The sequence below is a fragment of the Brassica napus genome, chromosome C2 (genome assembly GCF_020379485.1).
Source record: "Brassica napus cultivar Da-Ae chromosome C2, Da-Ae, whole genome shotgun sequence".
Classification (NCBI taxonomy): Eukaryota; Viridiplantae; Streptophyta; class Magnoliopsida; order Brassicales; family Brassicaceae; genus Brassica; species Brassica napus.
The window spans coordinates 47784441-47811689 of record NC_063445.1 but is presented as its reverse complement, the minus strand read 5'-3'; the positions used below and the strand labels follow the sequence as shown (position 1 = coordinate 47811689).

Genomic DNA, 27249 nt, shown 5'->3' with positions numbered 1-27249 from the left:
TGAAAAGTAAAAAGAAATGAAACTCAAATACATCAATCGAGTCAATGACAACATTATACATGTTCTTATGTAATAATTTAATGTTTTATTAAATAATTCCTTAAAAATTTATTTTGCTAGGATATTTTTTTAAAAAGGAAAAAATTATATTTTTTAAATCTCATTTTTATTTACAATTTAAAAAAAAATATTAAATACTCTTTTACAATTAAGATTTTAGAAAAAAAATTACTATCATATAACCTATTACAATTATCTTCTCTGTAGAATTTCAGAAAAAAATAAATTGCTATGAAATAAATTATTTTTAGTTACTAATAAAGAAAATTTACATTTCATATCAATACTAATTATACACTTCTTTTGTTAATGAAATATTTTTTTTGTATCATGTTCATCATCAAATACTCTTTTAAAAATATTATCAAATAATATTTTACAATTCTCTTTTGGTTAGGACTCAAATATATGATACATTTTTTTTTGTTTAGGATTTTTAAATAAATAAGAAAAAAACTATCAAATATTCTTGTTCAGTTTTTTAGGATTTTAGAAAAGGAAATTAATATTACATAATCTTTTACAATTATATTTCTAGGATTTAGAAAAAAAAAATTTTACCAAATAATTATGTCCAGTAAATATTAACTATTTTTAAAAGTTACCATTTTCAAAATATTTTTTTTTTCCAATATCACTAATATTGCTTACAAATTTTCCTTTTAACTAAATATTTTTTTTACTATCATGTTTATCATTAATTTTTATAAGTACAAATTACTATTAAATAAAATTTTACAATTCTCTCTCGTCAGGAATATTTTTTTAAAAAGAAAAAAATTCTTAATTGGTTAAGATTAGAATTTTTTTTTTCTGAAATCTCTTTTATTTAGGATTTTAGGAAAAGAAGAAGTTATTTCACATAATCTTAGTTTTTATTGACAGATTCACAATCTATTTTTCTAATTGACACATGTCACAATCATATTAGGTAAGATATTTGAAGTTAATTTTGGTTTATATTTTTTTAACACAAAATTATTAATAAGTAAAGTTAGTTAATTATAAGAAAAATAAGATTATTTTTATATATTTATTTTATTTAGACTTTTAAAAAGGAAATTAATTATTTTATAATTATTATTTTTTTAGATTTTTTTACAACTATTTTAGTTTTAATAGAAAAAAATATGTTTATTATTTATATATTTTGTCTTATACATACAAACACATATTCATCATATTCACACATGCTCATGTACGATAACAACATCAAAATATAAAATTTTGTTAGCATCATAAGATGTAGTTAGGATAATAAAAAGTTGAGTAGTATCAAGAAATTAAAAAAAAATACCGAGGTAATACTCTTCATGTAAATACTATTGTGTTTTGTAAAAATAATATGTAGAGGCTTAAAACTAAATATATATGTAAAATATTTGTAGCTATTTTTTGTCATACTTTTTTAACATGCAAAATTATCTATTAAAATAAGAAAGTTAGTTACTTATAAGACAATAATAAGAGTACTTTTAAAATTTTCTTTTAATTAGGCTTTTACAAAAGTAATATTATTTATTTAAAAGTTAGTTTTTATTCATTTTTTTTCATAAATAATTTTTTGTACTTGTAGGATTTTACAATTAGTTTTTGTTTAACATATTTTCTTAAAAGTTAATATTTATCTTTTATAATTCCCTATCTTTAGTATCTCTTAAAACAAACATTATAATAAATAATAATAATAAGACTATTATATAATATTTATAATTAATTTTTAAGAAAAAATTGCTTTTTTATTTTAGTATATATATTTTTGATTATGAGAAAGTTTAACACATATCACATTTTCAAATATATAACTAACATTGTCACAATCATGTAAATTATCAACTTTGAAGAACCAAGTTTTTTACAAAAATACTAACAATAATAATAATAACAATAATAATAAGACTATTAAATAATATTTATAATTAATTTTTAAGAAAAATAATTTTCATTATTTTAGTATATATATTTTTATTATGAGATAATTTAACACATATCACATTTTTAAATATATAACTCACTTGTGTCACAATCATGTTAATTAGCAATTTTGAATAATTAAGCTCAATATAATATTTTATAATTATATTTTCATTAAAATTTTAGAAAAAGAAAATTATATTAAACAAATTGTTTTCAAATATGTTTTTAGGATTTTGAAAAAATAAAATTTCTAAAATAATTACTACTAAATATTTTAAAAACCCTATTTTTACTTAAATAATTTTTAAAAGTAGTTTTTATCAAAATTAGTTTTATTAACAGATGATATATATTTTAAATTATTATATATTTAAACACATGTCACAATATTATAAGAAAAATTGTTATCAAATAGTCTTTTGCAATTGTATTTTGATTATGATTTAAAAAAAGGAAAATTACTATTAAATAATATTTTAATTACTTTTTAATAAAATTTGTTTTTGTTAATATCTTATTATATATATTTTTAATTATGAAATACTAACACATGTCAGAATCTTAAAATATATAATTGCATGTGTCGCGATCATGGTAATTAGCAACTTTGAATAAACAATCTTTATATAATAAGATAGAGTTTTTACTGTTTCTTCTCCAATTATACTTCATGTGCAATTTAAAATGAAAAGTGAATTGTTTCAAAATAAATTGTTAAAGTGTAATATTTTCAAACCTTACAAGTTTAGGCTGTAATGCTGGTGAGTTTGGGTTCTTGATACTGAGTGTCCACCACACTCACATGAACAAATTCGAAAAAGAAACTTTCGTTTCCCCTATCAGCTACAAAGCTTTTGAACGCACCTTTACTTAGCTGAGAATAATGAGATAGACTAAGAAATAAGACTAACATGATCCACCCTTTAACAAAGATTCATGAGAATTATTGACTTTTCCTAATATTATAATTTATTTGTATAATAAACAGTCTCTCGTAAACAAAGACTTCATAGGTAAGGTAAACACGAAACAAAAGTTAGTTGCTTTGGCTGATTAGATAAAGTCAAAAACTTTTATTTTAAATAAAGTCAAAAACTTTTATTTTAATTTTCGAAAAAAAATCTTTATAGATATTCTTCCAGAGACGTTACACTTGTAAGGGTATTTTCGGAACATCAAATTAAATCTTAACAAGTAAGTCTTTCGCGAATCACGATAACGGTATAAATATACACTTATCCGACACAACAGAACCCATAGTGTCTTAAAATTTTAACATAGTCTCTCACTTAAAAACAAACATCGGATTCGAAATTAGATTCGAAAGCTATGGAGCAAACTCAAGATTTGAAATGCGGCGGAGGAATTAGCCGGAACGACGCGATTGTTTCTGTAGGAGCGACGACGTCGCGGTTCGATACTTTGCCGGAAGATTGTATCTCGATGGTGATTTTTCATACCACACCACGAGATGCTTGCGTCGTGGCTTCGGTTTCGAGAACAGTTAAGTCGGCGGCTGAGTCCGATTTGGTCTGGGAGAAGTTTCTTCCGCCGGAGTACTCGTCTCTTGCTCTTCCTCCGTCGCTGGATTGCTCGTCGAAGAAGAAGATCTATCTCTCTCTCGCTGACGATCCCGTCCTCATCGATGAGGGCAAAAAGGTAAATTCAATAAGAATGTTAAAATTAGGGTTTCGAATTCGAAGTTCACTAATTTTTAGTTACTTGGGAAACAATTCAGAGCTTTTGGTTGGAGAAATCTACTGGGAAGAAGTGTTACATGTTGTCCGCGATGGATTTGAAGATCACATGGAGTGATTCTCCCGCGTATTGGCAATGGGTTACAGTTCCTGAATCTAAGTAATGTCTCTCTTCTTCTCGGTTTTTGAGATTTGTAATAAGGAGCTTACTTTGTTGTACATGTGCGGTATCAGGTTTGAGAAAGTAGCAGAGCTTTGTAACGTGTGTTGGTTCGAGATTCGCGGCAAGATAAGTGTTAGAATGCTGTCTAAGGGGACGCGTTACTCTGTTTACTTAGTGTTCAAGAGAGCGAGTAGTAGGTCATACGGTTTCGACCACACGCCTATTGAAGCTGAAGTTGGGTTTGCGGGGAAGGAGGTTAGGAAGACGTTTGTGTTTCTCGAACCGAGCGATACGGATCCGCGCAGCGGTTATGGTTACTCTGGAGTTTCGTTAGCAGCTGTGTCTAGAGCGTTTAGGACGAGGCGTCCGTGGATGAGGTTTCCGAGGGAAGAAGTTGAAGGAGAGAGGGAGAGTGGTGGGAACGTGGAGGAGCCCAAGGAGAGAGGTGATAAGTGGAGTGAAGTGAAGCTGGGGAGTTTTTACATTAACGATGGAGGTTGTGATGATGGCGATGAGATTGAGGTAGCTATTATGGAGACTCGGATGGGACAGTGGAAGAGTGGTCTGCTTTTCCAGGGGATTGAGATAAGGCCTGTGAAAGAAGAAGAAGTAACTAAATGATCCAGTTTAGATTAATACTGTGTTCTTTAAAGTATGAACAGAGTTTAAAGCTTTGTGTAATACTACAGCTTCTGATCTTCCATGTCTAGAGCGTATTTAACAGTTTGAGTTTTTGATATGAGAAGCAAAGAAGTTATGGTGATTTTGTTTCTTGTGTACCAAATGATTGAATGGCAATAATTTAATTTGACAAAAGCTAGCTAACCAATTGTGTCTGTCTTTTTCTCTTTTTTGGGGCGAACCTTTGTGGAAAGGGTTTAGCCACGACAAAATGTTTTTATATTAGAGATTAAGGAAGTAAGATGTATATCTTGAGGATCAGATAAAGAGGGACCATTAAGACATGTAAGATCTAAGACATTTTCACATTTTTGTATGAAATGTACAAATGATTTCTTTAATCTTTAATCTTTGATATCTCGTATAAACATGTGACTATAATGTCAGCTAAAAAAAGTTGGGTTTGAGAAGGTTTGAAACTTGGATGCCAAAATGGACGGCTTAATAACAGTCACAACTAGACTCTGCCTAAGTGAACAGAAGGTGAGGCTTAATTAGGCTGTTATATATGATGAACATATGAAGTAATTTGGAGTTTTTGTGATATGAAAGTAACAAATTTATCTGGATCACCTTCTTTTTGGTTTGATTGGCACTGGCATATTCATCTTAATAACAAATGTTTTTGGACCATCAAATCTGCTTCAAACAACTCTTGAGCTTGGAAAAGACTTCTCAAACTTAAGACCATTAGCTCTTCAGTTCTGTAAAACTAATTTGGGAAATGGTCAAGCTGCGAGCTTCTGGTATGACATTTGGACTCCACTGGGTCAGTTGATTAGCCACTTTGGTCCGCTCCACTAAGAATAAGGAGGAACGCTGTGGACCTGTGGTGGCTGACGCCATAGTGCATCCAAACTGGTCACTCCCACACCCACGATCAGCACGGGAAGTCGAGCTACACGCTCACCTTACCACTATCTCCCTTCTTTTACATACTAATATTGATGATAATTATGAATGGGTTGCAGGTGACTATCCGGCGTGTGCTTTTAAAACCTCTACTATCTGGCGATTTCGAGAACAAGTAAAGGATTGGGTGGATGTTGTCTGGTTTAAAGGGTCAGTGCCTAAACATGCATTTACGATGTGGGTTGCAAATTGGGACAGGTTGCCAACGAGGGAGAGACTGGCTTCTTAGGGAATGCTGATTGCCACTGCCTGCCCTCTCTCCTCAAGGGGTAATGAAACAAGGGATCATCTGCTGCTGTCGTGCGAGTATAGTCCTGAAGTGTGGACGGAGGTGTTTATCAGGTGCTCTTCTCCGCCTACCATGTTTACAACTTGGTCGGAGCTTCTATCTTGGATTAAAACTGCAGGGTCTAAAGAGTTGAAGCTACTGCGCAAAGTGGCTACTCAAGCCTTTGTATTTCACATCTGGAAGCAAAGAAACAATTTGGTTCACAACCAAATCTCAATTCCCTCTTCATCAGTTTCTCTGGTCTTGATAGGGAAGTTGGTAAAATTATTTCTGCCAAGAGCAAGCGTAAAATCTTTAGTAATCTCATGTCTTTTTGGTTGAGATAGATTGTTCATGTTACTATATTCTTTATGATCTATATTGTTTTTTCTTTCTTTTTGCTAAGATGGTCCGGACCAGTGGCGGAGGTAAGAAAAACGTTTAGGAGGGTCAGTCCATAATTATTATACATTATAGGATCAATAAAAAAATTTTATAGGGGTCAATTACCAAAATTTTGCAGTATTTTCCAGCTTTTTACATAAATATACATGTAAATGTTTTAAAAATCAGAAATCCACCAGGGTCAATTGACCCCCTTGCCAACGCACTGACTCCGCCACTGGTTCAGACATATCTTTGTAGGTTATTTCTTCATTTTTATAAAATTTACAGTTTAGCGAAAAAAAAAAAAAAACAAAAGAAAGTACGTGGGTCTATAAAGATGTCAACATTCTATGGGCTCTAATTTGCAACTTCAAAGGCCTTTGTAAGATACGCTATGAGCTTAGTTGGTACTCATCACTACGAAGAAAATCTTGAAGCTTTTATTAATAGAGAATAATGTTGAGTTTCAGGCTGTGAAAGAATGCAAGTGTTGTTGAACTAATAAACTTGATTTATTAAAGACTTATGAACATTAGTATGTCTCTAACGAAAACGATTTTTGGCTGACTAAATTTCACTGAATCATATAAAAAATACAAACAAACTCACAATTGTAGAAATTTACAATACAAGCTTACTTGAATTTCTTAAAAGACTTTAAAATATAAAAATGTCTGTAAAGAAGACGATTATATCAAAAGCCATTGCGACCCACATGGAATGGAAGATTAATTATAGAGTTGAATAGTTGATGTCACATGCTTTGACTGTCTCCTTCTTATAGATATCGACTTCAATATATTTTATTGTTAACTTGGAATCGTATCTTAACTTTCTACGTAAAACAATACTTAATCTCTTTATGGAAGAACATGCACACACCAAAATAATATATTAGTAGTTTCTTATGTGGTAAAGCAACTTTGAATGTAGGCTAATTAATTTATTAAACAATATAGTATTTCTTGTTGCTAAAAGTCTTCCATGTCTATGTTCATTTCACCCTTCACCTACATTGTCTTCAATTACTTACAAATCAAGTAAAATAGTAAAGAAAGTTGTCTAAACAACAGCCTATGCTTTCTTAGAAACAAACCGTGGCGAAAAAGTGTTAGACTTTTTGGATTTATTGTTTACAAAATGATCGGTTTTCTTTAAAAGTCTTACAAACCTTAAATTATTACATCTTTGAATAACCCACCTATAAATATACAATTGAGACTGTAATTTTTATTCTATTGTTAAAATCCAATATAATTTTAAAACTAACCAATAATAGATTTATCAAAGAAAATTTATGCTTTAAGTTTGCTTTATATATGAAATATTAAACCGATCACTAATCTAGACCCAAATTTGTCGGTAATGTACAAAAATTATTATACAAGTTATGATTTATGCTACTATCAAACACTTCAAATGTAAATACAATTATATATATTAAGATTATTTTTAGTGAATTTATTTCAAAATAGGAGATTTTTTGTTTTTTATGATATAATTTTCTTATTTTTTAAAAAAAATTAAACTATTCATTATTGTATTTCTAGAAACCGAACCATAACGCATACAATTATCAGAGAATCCAATCTCTGAATTGCCAAATGTATTTTCGATTCTATTACTCAAATCAAATATAATTTAAAAATTAATAACCGATAGATTCTAAATTAATCGGTAACGTATAAAAATTTGTCGGCATTGAACAAAAATTATTAGTTGACATATTATAATCTTTTTAGCAATGAAAATTTGTGTAATTATCAAACATTTTTTAATATAAAGTGATTTTAGGTATATTAAGATTTGTTAAAGAATTACATTTATTGGTTGTCTAGTATTAATGGTTTACTGGAAATTAATATAACATACTGATTAGAAGATGTAAATGGAGCATCTCTGCATGATCAGTGTGGAGGAGGTCGACTCTTTAACCAACAAACAAAAATTAGATTGAAATTTTCCTCTTTGGAGTATCATGTTTCATAGAAATATCTAGTTTATGCTGAAGCTTTTATCGGAAATTAAGAATATCTTGGTAGGACTATTTTCATGCATTGGGACCAACTTGTAAAAGAAAAAAAAATTAATTTTAAAAACAAAATTGTAGTTGAGAAGAGAAGAGAGATGCAAGGCAAGGTGTTAACGTCCGTGCTTTGACTTCTCTCTATCTCCTGTCCTCATCTTTATTTCCTCCAGCTGACCTAACCGGTTACTCCTTCCCTCTCCGGTCATTCTTAACTATCCTATCCTATAATTAAAAAGATAAGAACGAATGTAAATATATAAATTAACCACAATATAAATTAACCTTTTAGATTTTTCTAAACTAAACCATTTGAAAATGAAAGCAAACAAAGATCTCAAAAGGAATACTTACAAAATACTAAAAATTTGTTGACTTTTTGCACTCTTCATTCATTAATCGTTCCAAAACTTCGTCCGTTTACCCTGAAGGTTAGAAGAGATCCTACTATTCAAACCAAAATTTAGAAAAAACAAAAGGTTTTCTCAAGTCAAAACTACTTATTAGGACTTCATTATGTATGTCTATTAACGAACTCCATGATGTTTGACTGAACAAAAATACAAATAAAAAGAGATTTCTACAACTGGGTCTTGACAGTAAAATATGACATTTCCATAAACGGACATAAATAAATACATAACCATGAGTATTAACCTCTATAAAAATACTGTTGATTGACCGTCATCAATACATATGAAACGAATCTTTTTACTAACACCTTCTTCTTCTTCTTCCTCCTATTCCCCCTATTTCTTCTTCTTCGTTTATGACTGTTTATTAATTTCCTATTATTATTTAAATATTTTTAATTTTTGGGTTGAATTTTACTGTTTCAGTAACACACACGGAGGAAAAAACCAAACGCCCAACTCATCCACTCTCTCTCTCTCTCTCTCTCTCTCTAGAAGCCTGCATTTAAGCCCCCACCACTTGCTGTAGCATGTTGAAGTCAAAAGTTGCCTATTTCTCTCTCTCTCTCTCTCCATATCTCTTCTTTTGCTTCATCTTCATTGATCGTCATGGCAAGAACCAGAAACAGAAACCCATAAATTGTATCCTCTCAGCTTTCTCAACGGTTTTCTTGAATTTTAACTAGAAAGAGCCTCTGCTTCTTCGTCTTCTTCTCTCTCTCCATCATCAAAACATCTTAAAGCTTCTTCCTCTTCTCATCAAAATGCGTGTTCATCGCTTGTGGGTGATCGTCATCTTCCTCACAGAGCTACTACTATGCTTCCGCCCCTCGGAATCCCAGACCCCCCTCACGTGCCACCCACGTGACCTCAACGCCTTGGGCGACTTCATAACCAACCTCGAACCAAAACCAGAAGACTGGCTCGCCAACGACAATTGCTGCAGCTGGACCGGGATCACCTGCAACTCTTCCTTCACCGGAAGAGTCACAAAACTAGAACTCGGTAACAAAAAGCTGTCGGGCACCCTGTCGGAATCTCTAGGAAACCTCGACCAGATCAAAGTCCTCAACCTCTCACGGAACTTCATCAAAAACTCCATCCCTCTCTCCATCCTCACCTCGCCGACTCTACAAACCCTCGACTTGAGCTTCAACGATCTCTCCGGAGAGATCCCACAAGCCCTAAACCTACCGTCTCTGCAAAGCCTCGACCTTTCCACAAATAACTTCAACGGGTCCTTGACTCGTTCCATCGGTAACCTCTCTAGCCTCGTTCGTCTCGATGTCTCGTGGAACTCGTTTTCAGGTGAGATCCCTGACGTGTTCCGCGAGTTGACTCGGTTGAAGTATCTCTCAGCTCAGACGAACAGACTAAGCGGAGGGATACCTAGATCGTTAGCGAGTTCACGGACGTTAAATCTGCTTAACTTAAGGAACAACTCGTTAACGGGTCCGTTACTGTTGAACTGCACGGCGATGGTTGAGTTAAACTCTCTCGATTTAGGTACTAACCGGTTCAACGGCCGGTTACCTGAGAATCTTTCGGTTTGCAAACGGTTAAAGAACGTTAACCTGGCGCGAAACGGTTTCCGTGGAGAAGTCCCAGAGAGCTTCAAGGACTTCCAGAGCCTATCTTACTTCTCGTTATCCAACTCTAGCTTGGTTAACATCACGTCCGCGCTTAGGATACTTCAGAACTGTAAAAACTTAACGGCGCTTGTCCTCACGTTAAACTTTAACGGAGAGGCGTTACCTCCTGACGACGCGAGTATTGTTGGGTTCGAGAAGCTTAAAGTGCTCGTAGTTGCGAATTGTAGGCTAACCGGTTCGGTTCCGAGATGGTTAAGCTCGAGTAGGGATCTTCAGCTGCTGGATCTCTCTTGGAACCGGTTAACCGGAGCTATACCGAGCTGGATTGGTGATTTCAATTATCTATTCTACTTGGATCTATCCAACAACTCGTTTACAGGAGAGATCCCAAAGAGCCTTACTCAACTCCAGAGTCTGACAAGTGGAAGCATCTCATTGGACGAACCGTCTCCTGACTTTCCTTTCTTCATGAAGAGGAACGAGAGCGCAAGAGGTTTACAGTACAATCAGATCGTTGGTTTCCCGCCAACTATTGAGCTTGGTAATAACAACCTCTCTGGACCTATCTGGGAGGAGTTTGGTGATTTGAAGAAGCTTCATGTGTTTGATCTGAAGTGGAATGAGTTGTCTGGTTCTATCCCTAGCTCGCTCTCTGGTATGACAAGCTTGGAGCTTCTTGATCTTTCTAACAACCGTCTCTCGGGATCCATCCCTGGTTCTTTGCAGAACCTGACATTTCTGTCTAAGTTTAGTGTCGCTGGTAACAATCTGTCTGGAAGGATACCTTCTGGTGGTCAGTTTCAGACGTTCCCAAACTCGAGTTTCGAGTTTAACAACCTCTGCGGGGAACGTAGGTTCCCCTGTTCCGGAGAAGCGAGTTCTGCCGGAACAACATATATCAAACATTCAAGAAGAAGAAGCAGAGGAGGTGAGATTGGTATGGCTGTTGGGATCGCGTTCGGTTCGGTCTTCCTTCTCACTCTTTTAGCTTTGATCGTGTTGCGTGCGCGTAGACGGTCAGGGGAAGTTGATCCGGAGATAGAAGAAGAGAGCATGAACCGGAAAGAAATCGAAGAGACTGGTTCTAAGATTGTGGTGCTGTTTCAAAACAATAATGATAATGCTCTCTCCTATGATGATCTTTTGGACTCTACAGACAGCTTTGATCAATCCAACATTATCGGCTGCGGCGGGTTCGGTATGGTTTACAAAGCAGTGTTACCAGACGGGAGAAAAGTAGCGATCAAACGGTTATCAGGAGACTGCGGTCAGATCGAAAGAGAGTTCAAAGCAGAAGTTGAAACACTCTCGAGAGCGCAACATCCAAATCTTGTTCTACTCCAAGGGTTCTGTTTCTACAATACCGACCGGCTTTTGATCTATTCTTACATGGAGAACGGAAGCTTAGACTACTGGCTACACGAGCGCAACGACGGTCCAGCTTTGTTGGACTGGAGAACTCGGGTTCGAATCGCTCAGGGAGCTGCAAAGGGGTTGTATTACTTGCATCAAGCTTGTGAGCCTCATATATTGCACCGTGACATTAAGTCCAGCAACATTCTTCTAGACGAGAACTTTGATTCTCATTTAGCGGATTTTGGATTAGCTAGGCTTATGAATCCTTACGAGACGCATGTTAGTACTGATTTGGTTGGGACTTTGGGTTACATTCCTCCTGAATATGGACAAGCTTCGGTTGCTACTTATAAGGGTGATGTGTATAGCTTTGGAGTTGTGCTTCTTGAGCTTTTGACTGATAGAAGACCGGTGGATATGTGTAAACCCAAGGGAGGGAGGGATTTGATCTCGTGGGTTGTTAGGATGAAGAGTGAGGGTCGAGCTAGTGAGGTTTTTGATCCGTTCATTCATGGTAAAGAGAATGAGAAAGAGATGGTTAGGGTTCTTGAGATTGCTTGTTTGTGTTTGAGTGGAAACCCTAAACAGAGACCAACGACTGAACAGTTGGTCTCTTGGCTTGATCATGTCTAGAAGGTGAACCCTAATCTTCACAGAGACAGGGATACATTTTGTAGGGAGTCATTTCTATACTTTTGAGATACAGTGTAAATAGTTTCCAGAGAATAATTTGCTTCATTTTAATCTTTATTTGTGATTCAGATTTAATATTGAAGATAAAAGACTGTAACATACAATGTCTAGTTTTTTCAGATATCACAAGTTCTTCATGCAGTTTGAGTAAACAACACAATATACATTTGTTTTTCCGTTAATAAGATTTTGCTTATGGATCTCTTGTTGATTATGTTATACCTTTGGAGATATTTGGTTGATTTTTCTTGATAAAAAATATTAAATGTGTTAGCTTTTTTTTTTGGCATTCTATAAAAAAATACCTTTTGGCCAACTATAGTCAAAATGTTCATTAAGAAACCATTTCATTTACTTAATTTATGGGTGTGAAAGTGTTGTTCAACCAAAAACGTTCAAAGATTTTGACTTTGTATGGTCAAAATTTAACGTTTGCTTCACTGGAAAAGTTTGAATTTTAACAGATTCCAGTTTTCTTTCTATTGATTTCCATGTCCCCATAGAGCACGACTTGAATAAGTAACTAAAACTTTTCCAAATTTTTCTTATAATTTCTTAAAGACTGAATAAAGATTTTGATAGTCAATGTGTCCACTTATGTCGTTTCCAACAGTTCATGAAACCTGCCAAAAAAATGACAAATGAAGTACAAGAAAGAGCACTAAAACTCCTAATGCTTATATGATCATATATCCATTACTATCTCTTTTCAAAATGCATTTCTGTTGTTGCAGCACTCAGTATATCAGTAATTCAATTGTCTTCCTTTTTTTCTCATTTTAAAATATTTGATAATTATAGAGATACTCTTCTCATAGGGAATATATTTATATCTAGTGGACTTTAACAACTCATGAGGGGAGAAATCTTTATAATCAAATAATTGATATATCATCGATCACGATCTCCATCATCATAACTGTGTTTAGAATAATCTAATTTCATAATTCAAACTTACACAGTTACAGTCATTGTAATGCATAAAATCCTCATGAAAGCTATTTTGTCTTACTCTAGTTTACAAAAGTCTGACGCATTATTACATTAATTTTGTTGAAGAGATCTTGGTGGACTTGTCTTATGTCAGTAGACTATGAGCACTTCTCAAAGAAAAACTATCAATATGTTATCAAGAAAATGTGAAAAGTAAAAATAATGGATTATAAGCCAAACATGAGTTTTTATATAATTGTTCTTTCCACTCAGAAACAAGCTTTGCAGTTTTGGATGATTGGGGATCACTAGTGGTAAACCGCCAAGATCTTTTAAGATCTCATATACAATTGTTTTGCATTACCAAAACATAACTATAATATAACGGAAAAATGGTCATAAAATCTCTAATTTTTCTCTAATTTTTGAATTTCAACTATTCAAAGCATAAACTTTTGTGAAAACAATTTAAAATATCAAGTTTTGGTTGACTATTTTCTAAATCCCAAAATTTTGTTGACTAGACTAAAATAAGCACACTATTAGCTATCTTAACAGAAATGTAAAACATAATTAACAGACAGTTAAACAAAATGATATTATTATTTTTTCCATAAATCTCTAATTCATGAGTGAAAATGGTCATATAGAAACTTTCAAAATTTGGCTATGTCAAACACAAATTTTTGAGAAGACAAATTAAAATATCAAGTTGACTGTTGTTTTAAATTCTAAACTTTTGTTAATTGAGCAAAATTAGAAAATAGTTTAACAAAACCATAGAAAAGAATTGAATTTGAGAATTTTCTACTAGTTAAAAGTTGGAGATTTTTATAATCATTGTCCTATAATATAAATCGTTTTTCCCTTTCGTACTTTCGAAATTTCTCTATTGAGTGCTTTTTTTATTTTGTGGCCTTAACTTGCCATTGATTTACCACTACTATTGCATTGCAGCATTTGGAGTATTCATGTTTCGTCGTACTTCAACTTTCCTCCAATAAGCCTTACAATTTGCAACTGATGTAACTCTATACGTTACCTATATTACTCTACAAGCAAACACAATCAATTTAGGCAGTTTTTTGTTTGTTGGTCTTGGCTTCTATGATGAAAGATAACGTGTGAACAAAGCTAAACACTTAGGGGGTTATTGGAACATGAATTTCTGTGGAATTTGATGATTTTAATAGTTGACATGATTTTACAAGTTAACTAGATTTAACAAATTTTATCAAATACTTTTACACAGATTTTCATTACTTGTGTATAGAATTCTATTGATTGTTATTAACTTTTAAATTAAGAAATTAATGGTGGTAGAAAAAAAAGGAAAGAAAATCATTTCAATTAAGGCAATTCTTAAACAACTTTTAAAAAAGTTTTTGCCACAAAAAAAGATCTCAAGAAATAAAATGACCAAAAAAATTAATTTATACTTCTTACTTTATAGATATATAAATAATAAAAAAATTATATAGTTTCGAAATATATGTTTTAAATTTGAATTTTTGTAAAAAAAATTTGAATTATTATTTTTGAAATGTTTAATTAAAAAATACGAAAGTGCTTTTTTAAAACTATTTTTAATTTTTTTTCTATTTTTTTAAGTTGTGAATTGTATTATGTTAAAATTGTGATTTGTATATTATTTCATTCTTCAATTTGAGTTTTTGTATGTGAGTGTATTTTATTACATTGATTTCAAAAATCTTATAGGTATAGATGATATTCTCAAAGTTGAGTACTATGAGTAAAAACAAAGAAAATTTACATCCCAATAACAATAGATTTTAATAGAATCTTAAAATCAATGGATGCTAAACTTTTCCAATAACAAAGGATTTTGAGTGGAATTTAAAAATCATCACTCCAATAGCAATGGATTCTATTTAGATTTTAAAAATTCACAAACCAGTAAGAATGAAATCTCAAAATTTAATAACTCCTCTAGAATTCTTTGTCCAATAACCCCCAATATATCGCAATATGGGAATAAGAATATTTAAGAACTTAGTATCATAGAAAAATTTAGAAACTTTTAATACCTAAACTAGATTTTGATCCGCGCTTTAAAAGCGATGATTTTTTTTTTAATATTTAATTGATTTAAAAAGTATTACTATTTTGTGTTTCACATTATAATTATTGATTTTTAATGTTTTAATTATTTTTTTAGATTTGTTCGAAATAGATTGAAAGATGATATATATGTTTTGAACAGTAAAGATATTCAATATTAAAATATATATATTTTAATTATTGAAATGTATTAACCATTTTTTTAAACCGGACCAAGCCGTACGATCGAGCAGGTCAGACCAGGTCAGACCGTGACTCATATTGGATTGTGTTAAAAGCTGGATTTGAGTTAAACCGGCAAACCTGGTCGAAAACCAGTTAAATCATTAAACCGGTGATCCAGTTTGATAATAAAATCTGGTTTTCTCAAATTCAAGTGAAATAAATAAAATTAAAATTGAAAATTTTAATAACATTTCATCAAAAGTTCATATTGTTTCCTAACACCTATTTAAATAAATTAGTTTTTTCATGTTTTTTTTTGAATTTTTGATTTTATTTTCATATCAGTTTTAGAATATAACATTGATATAAAGTTGTATCAAAATTATTTTATAGTTATACTTAAATTTATATAGTTACTTAATTTAAAATTAAATAAAAATTTGAACCCGATTAAATCGATTGAACCGGTTTGACCATTGACTCAGCTACAATGCCGAGTCAATATCCCGTCCGGTTTTCAAAACATTGATATTAACACACGAGCTGTCAATTTTAAATAAAAATGAAATTTCCTGGCATATATCATAGTTATAACTATCAATTTACATTATTATAAAACCAATTATTTTTGTTATTGATATAGTTTTCAATTTCAGATATTAAATTTGCGATAATATTTCATAAAAAAATTCAAGAAATACATGAATAACATCTATATTATTAAAAGAGAAGTACCCATTAAAAATACCCCTAAGTTTTCTAACTTATTTACACTTCCATGCCACTGAGAATTAAATTAAACTACCTATTTTAATGCTTGTCTTTTCCAGTTAAATTAATGAGTTTTCTTTAATCAAATTTAAATTTAATGTCATTAAATGAACCTACCTATTTTAATCCTTGTCTTTTTCAGTTAAATTAATGAGTTTTTCTTAATGAAATTTAAACTTAATTTCATTAAATGAACCTAAAAATACATCATATTTAACGTAGCTTATTACGGACGAGTACGGCCCAATAATGAACTTGAATTTTATTTTTACGAAAACGTGAATCAGTTGACTTATGTAATATTTAAAATATATTAACTACAATATAACAAATGCATATAACCTACCTATACTTTAGTTTGAAATGATCATGCTCAAGTTTTATATAGTCAACTTACATCATGCATCGATCGATGTACAATAGTCAAACCACCTATAGTTTTCGTTTTCTTTATAGAATGTATCAACCAACCAATCATCCCACTGATTTTCTAAGCTTTATAAAAAAAACAAATCAATAAATACAAACTCAAAATCCAATATCTTCTATTAATCAAAACAAAATATCTTCAAAGTCGTATCTTTAATGTAACTATTAAATATAGAAACTGTAACCATAATTACACTAATTATAAGAATAGATTCGATTCCAACCAATTGATCTATTACTTCGGTAATTGATTTGCTTGCAGAAGAGGAAACAATAAATTTAAAATTTATAAGAATATAAAGATATAGAGATTCCAATCAATTGCTTATATTTGCGTATGATTTTCGCATAATAAGCTTCAAATTGAACATTGAAAAAGATAGAGAGATTTTTTTTAATCTTTTACCGACACAGAACTTAAACAAAACGAAGAGTTAAAGGTAATTTTTTTTTGTTACACTTCCCGAAAAAAAACGGTTACAACATGGGCTTTCATAATATGACCTTTTAACATATTAATGTTATGGACATTTAATAATTATATTGACGAAAAACAAAGACTATAAATAATTTATTATTAACAAAAATATGAAATTATTTACAATTTGATGACTAATTCATCACCCTTTTTTATATGTTAAATTTTTCATAGAAGTTTAAAAATTATTTTATTTTTTTTAAACATGTATAACTAATTTATAATCTTTTATGCCATACTAAGTCATGATATAATATTTCTTCATATTTTACATTAATAACCATTGTTTTTATATATCGTATATAATTATCTAATTACGTCTATTTGTTCAATTTTGTATATGATATCGAATATTCATCATAAATAGATGGTTTAAGATGCCAAAAAAAATTATTTACTTGGTGAATATAATATATTAAATATTACAAATACATCATTTAGTTAAATAAATAATCATAAACCGAAAATTCATATCCGCGCTCTGGTATCACTTAATTAGAACAATGAATATTGTTAAATTTGTATTACGAAGGTATTCATCAAAATGGTTTGTATTATGTTCGATTATCTATGTAGGGTCCAAAAACTATATACATTGAATATTAAATCTGTTTGTTATGATTATTTCCTTACGTAGTTTTTCTGTATTAAGTGAAAGAATAATAAAATGTGAAGTAATAATAAAATATGTATGTAGAATGTTGTTAAGTTTGTTAGTATGATTGGTACTTGTTGTAGGTGCTGTCTACAGCCCTATTTATTTCTAAAGCACCAAATTCAGAGCAATCAAGCTTTAAATTTTTTTTTGAAACCACAGCTCTTGAAATAAACTACACCTGTACAAGTGCTCTGCAGAGCCAAATATCCAAAGCAATTTTTTAATGCTTTCCATAAAATTCTACAGCAATAAAATCTAAAGCCACAGCAAAAAGTTTACAGATTTTTTTCTACAGCAAAATTTTTTAAGCTACAGCCATTACCAATCAAACCCGATATCTCTTCTCGTGACATTAAGGAAATTATATACTGATGTATGGAATATTACTTTGGCATAAATATAGACTGAATTACGTGGTTTTAGTCTAACTAATCGGTCCAATAACTTTAATAGTGTTATAAACCAAATGATGATCGACCATGGACCAGCCCGTACTGCAGGCCCAATCCGGGACATGATAAAGACAACCAGAGACTATGTGTTTATCTAGTATATATTCCATGTATATCTGTAACATAGTGTTTATCTTTATCCTTATTTTGTTAGGATAAACATGACCTTATGACGGTCTAATACCTTGTATATATATGGACCTTCTGGTCGACAGTAATGATAACAGAAGTATTTCCCCAACACTTCATTTACAACACGTTATCAGCACGACGTTGCTCTCATAAACCCTAACCCTAAAAACCAGAAATAAATCCGAGCAGCAAAAACCCTAATTCCCGACAAACTTCAAACAGCTCTATCCCTCAACTCCGGTGGATCCAGACGACGAGCCAGATACCAAATTAAAGCTCTTGACGAGACGAAGCCAACGCCGCTAACTCCGCATCAATCAAAGTTCGGACGCGCCCCCACGCTCAGCTACAATACAGGCGGAAAATTTGTTCCAGAAACCAAAATCTCTCTCAACCATATACCAGTCTCCTATTCCAACAAGCAGCAACAAAAACAATAATTCCAAGCAATCCATCAGCTAATCAGGAAGATTTCTAACTGATAGACCGATCAACCCATCAAAAGTTTTCAGGTATCATCGAAAACTCATCTAAAACCCATAAAGTATTAAATACCCCCATCCGCAGCCATGTAGCTATATTTAGCAACATGTCTCTGCAAATAAAATAAAACCAGAAACCATAAACTCTTTAAAATCTCGAACCTGAACTTGTTTTGAACATGTTCTCAATCTGAAACTGATTTTAAAATTGTTTAAAACTTTTCCTGATGATAGTTTCACATTAGAACTGTTTAGGATTGAAAGTTAAAACAATTTTTTTTAAAAAAAATCTGACTGCTATATGTTGAAAGAAACCGACTGTTACTTGCTTAAACTTATCATTATTGTCCTGTTTAATGTTCTTATCTGATCTGAATCAACTAGAACTGTTAAGGACTGCATGTTACATAATTTTTTTTGAAAATCTGATCATGGTTTCATAAATTAATCCGAGGTTTTACCTCCTGTTCTTGTCTGAGAAATTTGTTTTCCTGATGATTGATAACGACTAGAACTTGATTAGGATTGAAAAAAATATTTTTTTTAATATTTAAAATTGAAATATCAGAGATATATCTGAGAAAATATATTTATTTTTAAAATCGAAAAGTATATAATAAATTGCTTGAATAAATCAAATCTTCCTGATTTATTTTTTTAAGTCACAATAATTTCTGATTTGATTATTTTTCGAAAAAAATAATAATAAATATATGATATATTTTTCGAAAACCCTAAACCTGATTTCATGATTGAATTGGTTTGCTTGATTGCATATTGTTTGCATACTAATATTGCATACTGAACATGAAATCTCGACTGTTAGGGATATAGATCATTCATAGTTTTCAAGCAATCTGATCTGAACTGAAAAAAAAATCATTATACTAAATGATCCGATCCAATGGGATGAAGAAAATATGGAACATTTTCCTGGTCATCTAAGATAGAATCCCTAAAGGCCTTGAAACCTTGTGTTTGAAATAAGAGGACCTTAAATCTGAAAAATACATTGATCCACACCTTAAACCGTATGGTTTTAAGAAAATGCATCATTTAGAAAAAAAATTTCTTTTGGTCCGTGTGTGGCATTGATATGAAGCATGAAAAATTTCAAAAAGATTACTTGATTAAGACCTGTTTTGAATAATGATTTCAGATGTCGAGTTTCATACCCTCAGATTACAAAGCCCTTGATCTCTCTGGAGATAATTATCTTGATTGGGCTATAAACACTTCAGCCGTCTTGAAGTCTAGAGGACTTGGGAAGTGCATCAAGTATGGCAATGACACCCTTGCGTGTGAAAGACACAGAGCCATAATGATTATGCGACACCATCTCTGTGAGGACCTAAGAGACGAGTTTGGATATGTTAATGATCCTCATAATCTCTGGTCATTCTTGAATTCTAGATTCTGTGAGCCATTGTTGCACGAATCCAAGAAAAAAATGGGAAGCTCTAAGGTTCCAGGATTATGAATCCGTGGACAAATATCACTCTGATCTTATGAGAATCACCTATAGTCTTAGACTATGTGGTGAATTGGTAACAAACGAGGATTTGTTAAACAAAACTCGTGACACATTCCATTCAGAGGAAGTGTTGTTATCACATCAGGCCAAAGGTTTCACCATCTATTATGACATGTTCTCATATTTATTAGACATTGAGCAAATAAGCAGAAAATGATGGATAACATCAGACGGTTTAATGACATCATGGAGATATATTATGAAGTACTAGACAGTGAGATGAAAATCTCTGAAGCTAATAAAGCCACATTTGATAAGAAGAGATCTGAGGAGGATTCCGAGTGGACACTCATGGACCATGAGGTCGGATTATACATTGAATAATTTTCCGACATTCTGATTTTATGTTTTCATATCTGATTTGATTTATTTGTTATTCATTTATGTTAGTGAAATAATAAAAACGATTTTGTCTTTATATATTATCTTGCTTGGTCTTGCTTGATGATTCTTGATTAAATAACAAATAAAACCTTAATAAAAGGATAATCAGTCCACTGATAGTTGATTTCATGCATGGTTTAACTTTACCTTGATTGTATAGGTTTAACTTTACCTTCCTGCAATCACATAAAATCAATTGTTGGGTGTAGACTAATGAGTCAGTTCACTGATAGATTGATTTCTCGCATAGATTTAACTTCATCTTGATTGTATAGGTTCAACTTTACCTTCCTACAATCACTTGAAATCAATTAATTGGTACTGACAATGGCAAAAGACACGACATTATTCAGACCCATTGAGTTATAAAGATTTATAACATTCTACATTGAACCAGTGAGCAAAGAAAATACGATTCCTTTCAGATTTTTGAAAAATCGCCTAAAAGCATTATGAATGCCTATACCCATATTTTCTACTGATTTATTCTATGCTAAGGATCAGTATGAAAGAGGCATAAAGCCATGGTAACCAGTATGGTTCACCACGAAATAAACACTTATGGCATGACCAGATTAGCCATCTTGATTCAAAACATGATGAAAAATTAATTAAGGCACAAAAGTGATAATCACTAAAATCTCACAATGTGTTATAAGTACACAAAAGAGAAAATCACTAAAATAATTAAGGCTCCACTGTCCTAAGCACTACGAAATTATGAGTATGTTCATGAGTGGGAGAGAGGACTAAAACCCACAGTCCATGATCATATCATAAATTTGGATTCCATTACAACCATAATATACACGGCTGGAAAGCTTTAAAGCCCTCACTAATGGTACATCACCCACGTCCAGCCTAAAGCTTAAGGACATTATGTATATAAATATTGATTTACATCAGGTCATACATGTAAGCATAGACATTCCCACCTCTGAATGATTAAGGGTCATAAACCAGACATATACACAAACCATCTTAAGAAAATACGAATATTCCACCACATATATGTGTGTCATTTAAGATGGAACCTCAGATGAGTATTGGGAATATATATTAGATAAATAAGACTTCCTCCACGAAACTATAATGTATCTTGTGCCAAACATGGATGATTTAATCAAGTGGCCAAGAACACAGATTACAAAAGATAGTAATCTGATTATCCAACTTTGAAAGGAGAAAGTTATCAGGCTGATAAAGAGTAAAGAGTAAAAGAGAAATATAATGGTATCAACCATAGTTGTCTTGGCAAGATCCTCAGACCAAAGATTATGATCTAGACGTTCTAAAAGAATATGATCAAAAGATATAAAAGCTAGCAGAAATATATGCCAGACACACTGACCCGAAAAGAAAAAATGACTATGTCATACCAGCTTAAGCACCACGAATTAGATGTCTAAGAGACACAATCAAGTTGCTACAATGTCTATTAGAGATAGACAAATAAGTTCCAAATAATAAGGAACCTCGGAAAGTAATGAAAGGTGCTCAGAATCGTACAAATCCGAGTTCATAAGAGAAACCAGTTCAGACAGAGAAATAAGGTTGCGCAACCACACATCTAAGGTACCAGACCATGTAGTTTGGGACGCCAAACTGCAAGGTATAAAGGTCTTGGATAATAAGATCTCAAAATCTAATTAGATCATGTCTGGAACAGTATGAAACTAAAGATAAAGAGTGTTAACACCAAAGATGTATTTACATACATAAGAGCTCATAAAAGATTGTAGTACTTGGGATTTGAAGGATATAACCTGAGGATCATGAACCCACGTAGAGTACTCATAAAACCTATATAGGGACGTGGGGTGTTCAAAGAATTCAAAGTAATTATAAGACAGATGGGCGTAGTAACCATGTACATACAGAAAAGCCATCTAAGAAAGAAACCAGTGAATGGATCTTGTGAGATAAGAAATTCCGTGAGATTAAAGGACATGACCACATGGTATAGTGTGTCCATGTTCCTTCTAAATAACGTTCAAGTATAGCTTGATTACACAAGGATACTCACAAGGACCAAGGAACAATTTATAAAGAGATATGCTCCTATATGGTGGATGCTACTACAGAAAATCAAGTTTGATTTTGTCTGGATATTTACTAAAGAAATAATGGTGTAGTAAGCAGCAAATGGATCACTGGATAAAGGTATCAACGTACCATAGAAATATGAGAAAGAAATTCTCATAGAACAAGCTTTGTTCCTAAGTTGTTTATGGATTGTAATATACAGCAGCTGTAAGTAATATGAAAGACTAAGTATTTACTTAGTGCAGTCAGTCCATACAGAAAATATTATAATTCCTTGTGATCATAATAAAGACCAACTGAGAGAAAAAGGTTTAATGGTTCAAAGGTTCAATAATACAAGTTATCGATTGATTAAACATGCTATGTTTTACATATGAAAAGTCTGTAGAAAAATCATAGCCGTGTGTGTGTGTGTATGATTAAGTCAGCACGTCTAAGTGAGAACCATAAACCAGGATAGTGACCAGAAGGATGTCTGGTCGTGGCTTAATGATTATAAGCATTGCTAAAGCAAGAAAAGATCGATAACCATGTACAAAGGACATGAGTGTATGACTGCGAATTCATTTTGTGATGAGTTTCATTGCAGCAAATAATTATTGATGGTATGACCTTAGACACTCATGATTATGAACGAATATAGACAATGTCTATAGCTCAACATGAATCGACAAAAGAAAATAAAGAATGATTGGTTACAATGGATAAAGCCATTGGCACATACGAAGAGATATAAGTCCGAATGAACGAAAGATATGAAGTAAAGTTGTTCGTATGTGTTCTGGGTCTATGACTCAATATATATTGAATGTCCACGTTTTGGGAAAGCCATATAACCAAAGAGAATCCGTGGGACATGAAAAAAGACCTGCAAGTAAAGTTTTATTGCAGATTATAAAGTCCATCCGAGCACCGTTTGAAGCACCATCAGTTCAACCAAGACATGGAGTGATCAGCAGCAAAGATGTACATCCTGACCACATCTTAATGGAGTTCCAAAAGACATACCAATGTCCAAGACTTACAAGTTCATTCAAGGAGAATCCAGCTGATCATCTCCACCAAGTCATAGGCAACTTCAACGTTCAAGAAGACTCGGATACCAGATGGGAATGCGTCTACAACAGTGATGCATTCATCTGGGGGAGTTCATGTGTTGTACTTTTTTTCCTGTCCTTGGTTTCCCATTTTGCCACATTGGTTTTGGGGTTTTTCAGGAGAGGTTTTAATGAGGCAACATTAAGCATGCAACGAACCTGTACCGGATGTGTCGATCAAGGGTGAGTGTTATAAACCAAATGATTATCGACCATGTACCAGCCCGTACTGCAGGCCCAATCCGGGACATGATAAAGACAACCAGAAACTATGTGTTTATCTAGTATATATTCCATGTATATCTGTAACATAGTGTTTATCTTTATCCTTATTTTGTTAGGATAAACATGACCTTATGACGGTCTAATACCTTGTATATATATGGATTTTCCGGTCGACAGTAATGATAACAAAAATCTTTCTCCAACACTTCATTTACAACAAATAGTAAATTTTTTAAGACTTTTTCCGTTTTAATAGTATAGATAAGACATTATCACCATTTTAAGAGAAAAATTTCAGCTACTTATACACTTATAAATTAAATGATAAAAGTAAAACAATGAATTTGAGATTTATATTAATAATTACTTTATAAGATTTTTTAAACATTTCTTTACAACATTACCTATATAAAGGGAACAACATAAACCAAAAAGACTGATCACATCCGATAAAGAAACATATTTGGTCTTGTCTTCCGTCTGATCAGTAGTTGTCGTGTCTTTACATTTCAGCGAATCTGATGGTATTGTGTAATGCCTCGCTTTGGTGGTAGCTTTCTCAATATGAAGAGGACTAGAGAGGAAGGTAATATCTCTACCAACTGTAATTAAGCAACACGGATTAGGTTACAAAACATCGCAAACAAACCAAAAACTGTATTTTATTCATAATGAAGTTAATGTTCATGATGAGATTATTGATTAAGCTAAGAGAGAGAGGTTACCAGATAATATATGAAGTTAAGGATGGGATGATCCAACACATCAAGGTTTGCCCCCTCCTCAAACGCAGCAAAACACATCTAGAACATATATACAAAAGGCTAATTTAATTAGTTGTTAATTCTAAAACTGATGAGAAGATAATCCAACGACGGAGGTAAGGATTGATAGATAACAACATAGCGATGTGTTTGTGTGTGTCCTTACCATGATACATCTGATAAGGAAACATGTAAAGCATATGGTTGTCACGTAACCAACCTACCATACATAAGGGGGTAAACAGTCAAGAAGCAGAAACTACAAATAACGAGTTTGTACAATTGATGTATCACCTCTTGCAGCTTCTTGCGCCGCCCTTTAGATTCTACTGGAAACCGTTGCAACATCAGGAAAAGCCTGCCATAAGATAGATATACAAGGACACAAAATCGAGCTTAAATGCAATGCTATAATCATTTTCAATTCTCCTCGGCTTTAACACCAAAGGGAATCTAGACTATCTAGGCATCAACGCAAGAATGCAAGATGGCCACAATTTGCGATCTCATTACTCAATGGTGACTCTTGGCAACACAAATCCTAGTAAAAAATGGTTCGACTGGTAACAATAGAAACTACAATAATGTCAAATTTGGCGACGAAATTACCTTCCACCGTAAAGTAAAAATCCAAGGGCAGCGAATAATGAAGCACCTGCATTTATGAATTCACCAGGGAGGTGAGAAAGGTACAATATGGGTTATGTGTAACAAGAGAGATCTAGGGTAAACATGCTAGTGTGAAAAAATATCAAATCTAGTTTTACCTGCAAAGAACATTTTTGATAGAATCACCATAACACGAACAGGCTTCCACCACAAAACCAACCAAAGAACAATCTTGAAGTAACACACAGAGTTAGTCCAAGGACAAAAGCGCCATGAACCCACAAAAAAAAAACAAAAATAATGTCTGAATTGCATTTACAAATATACCTGAACTACATAAACAACTGCATTGATTGTGAAGAAGCCTGGTCTCAGTCCATCAGTGGACACGGCACGCGCCTGTCCAAATCAAAGAGTGTCTCGAGTAAATATCAAAACCAAAGAACCAGGAACAAAAGCAACATAGTAATCAAAAACTACCTGATAGTAAATTTCCGCCCAGAAGAGAACAAGAAGAGCATAGGTGGTGAAGAAAGCAAGACTTGGGATATCAAGTAAGATATGTTGCAGAATCTACAATAACAAATTTAGAAAGATTTGACATAGACAAGCCACTTAAGATTACAAATGATGATGAAAGAACCTCAAACCTCTGGATGCATGAACTGCACATCTCGTCTGAATACAAAAACCACAGCCCTGACTGCAAACACACAAGATGAACATAAATCAAACAAAAGAGAGAATAATCTAGATCACAATCTCGCAGCACAAACCTCCATTCACAACGAAATTGAGAAAGTGAAAGACCTTCTGCGTCGTCCATCCGTATTCCGGAACTCTAAATTGGATTCTCACGAGTTGAATCTACCAAACAAACATTGATTTCATCGTTACATAATCAATCCTCTACGAATCCCAAAGCGATGATTCAAATTCCAGAACGAGGATTAAGATGCGTTGCGTACGTACCACAGCCACGATGGAAACGATGCCGTAGAGAACAGCGAGCGCGTGGAAGATGCGATCCTGCCAAATCGGCGACTCGTTTACGTCCGACCACCAACTCGAAGCTTCCTTGAGATTCAACGCTTCCACCGCTGACGAAGATATCATCATAATCTCCGCGCCGCCGATTCTCATATCTGTTCAGAAAACGATTCAGATTCCTTCTCGATCTTTCTTGTGTTGGAGGAATCGTTTCAATCACCACCTCTTCCTTTTTAATCTCTTTTTTTTTATTGGTAACGAAATTAAAAAGTAACGGCCGACGTCCGAGGTGAGAGAGATTAGCGAAAAAGGAAATATAAAAATGATTAATTTAACGGGTGAGCACGGGTGATAGCCGGTAATTTTCTTCGGGGGATTGGATTTGTTGTCCAATGTTGACTGACACCCTTGCTACACGTGGCACATGTGGATAAAAGAGCAAACCCAAGCTGGCTGATCCAAACAAAAACATGATGGGATAATGTGATAAAATTCAAATACATCTGCATAATCACGTGAACAAGTAAATATATATGATTGCGACGGACGGTTGTGGTAATTTAACTAGTCTACCTTGGTGTTCACAGAAAAAATAATCTGGTCTACCTTGAGCTTATTATAATATGTCCACGCCGGTCCAATATACATATCAATCAGTAATCAACCGATTTTGGCTGTTTACAGTAAAGTATCATTTCTTTCTTTTTCGGTCGTCTCAGTCAACTAATCTGCATACTTTAAACAAATTGCATTACAAATCTACGTTTAATGTCTTACATAATAAAACGTTCTATACAAATATTTGAATAATGAGTTCTTACAAAAATATATTTGAATAATGAGTTCTTACAAA

General features: G+C 32.7%; 3 protein-coding genes across 3 annotated transcripts; 2 read left to right on the top strand and 1 right to left on the bottom strand.

Annotated features, from left to right (window-relative positions):
* Positions 1 to 3236: 3236 nt before the first annotated feature.
* LOC106428473 (F-box protein PP2-B1) lies at positions 3237 to 4653 on the top strand. Its single transcript, XM_013869240.3, has 3 exons — positions 3237 to 3636; positions 3716 to 3834; positions 3909 to 4653. The coding sequence occupies exons 1-3, from the start codon at positions 3307 to 3309 to the stop codon at positions 4456 to 4458; spliced, it is 999 nt and encodes a 332-aa protein (XP_013724694.1). The 5' UTR covers positions 3237 to 3306; the 3' UTR covers positions 4459 to 4653.
* Positions 4654 to 8835: 4182 nt separating this feature from the next.
* LOC106428480 (phytosulfokine receptor 1-like) lies at positions 8836 to 12306 on the top strand. The gene has a single exon (XM_013869250.3). The coding sequence runs from the start codon at positions 9289 to 9291 to the stop codon at positions 12103 to 12105; it is 2817 nt and encodes a 938-aa protein (XP_013724704.2). The 5' UTR covers positions 8836 to 9288; the 3' UTR covers positions 12106 to 12306.
* Positions 12307 to 24364: 12058 nt separating this feature from the next.
* LOC106428472 (tobamovirus multiplication protein 3) lies at positions 24365 to 26715 on the bottom strand. The gene is made up of 11 exons (XM_013869239.3): positions 26379 to 26715; positions 26183 to 26273; positions 26057 to 26109; positions 25887 to 25979; positions 25734 to 25805; positions 25565 to 25637; positions 25407 to 25452; positions 25092 to 25155; positions 24964 to 25017; positions 24759 to 24836; positions 24365 to 24635 (listed from the first exon to the last, which is right to left on the bottom strand). Exons 1-11 carry the CDS (start codon positions 26547 to 26549, stop codon positions 24543 to 24545), a joined length of 888 nt encoding a protein of 295 aa, XP_013724693.1. The 5' UTR covers positions 26550 to 26715; the 3' UTR covers positions 24365 to 24542.
* Between the last annotated feature and the right edge of the window lie 534 nt (positions 26716 to 27249).

What these genes read in the sequence shown, in the direction of transcription:
- LOC106428473 (XM_013869240.3), top strand. Translation starts at nt 3,307, where the DNA reads ATGGAGCAAACTCAAGATTTGAAATGCGGCGGAGGAATTAGCCGGAAC. An exon ending in TCATCGATGAGGGCAAAAAG is followed by an intron (nt 3,637 to 3,715) that starts GTAAATTCAATA and finishes GAAACAATTCAG; the next exon opens with AGCTTTTGGTTGGAGAAATC. An exon ending in GTTACAGTTCCTGAATCTAA is followed by an intron (nt 3,835 to 3,908) that starts GTAATGTCTCTC and finishes GTGCGGTATCAG; the next exon opens with GTTTGAGAAAGTAGCAGAGC.
- LOC106428480 (XM_013869250.3), top strand. Translation starts at nt 9,289, where the DNA reads ATGCGTGTTCATCGCTTGTGGGTGATCGTCATCTTCCTCACAGAGCTA.
- LOC106428472 (XM_013869239.3), bottom strand. Translation starts at nt 26,549, where the DNA reads ATGAGAATCGGCGGCGCGGAGATTATGATGATATCTTCGTCAGCGGTG. An exon ending in ATCAAAAATGTTCTTTGCAG is followed by an intron (nt 25,453 to 25,564) that starts GTAAAACTAGAT and finishes TCATAAATGCAG; the next exon opens with GTGCTTCATTATTCGCTGCC. An exon ending in TTAACTTCATATATTATCTG is followed by an intron (nt 24,636 to 24,758) that starts GTAACCTCTCTC and finishes GCTTAATTACAG; the next exon opens with TTGGTAGAGATATTACCTTC.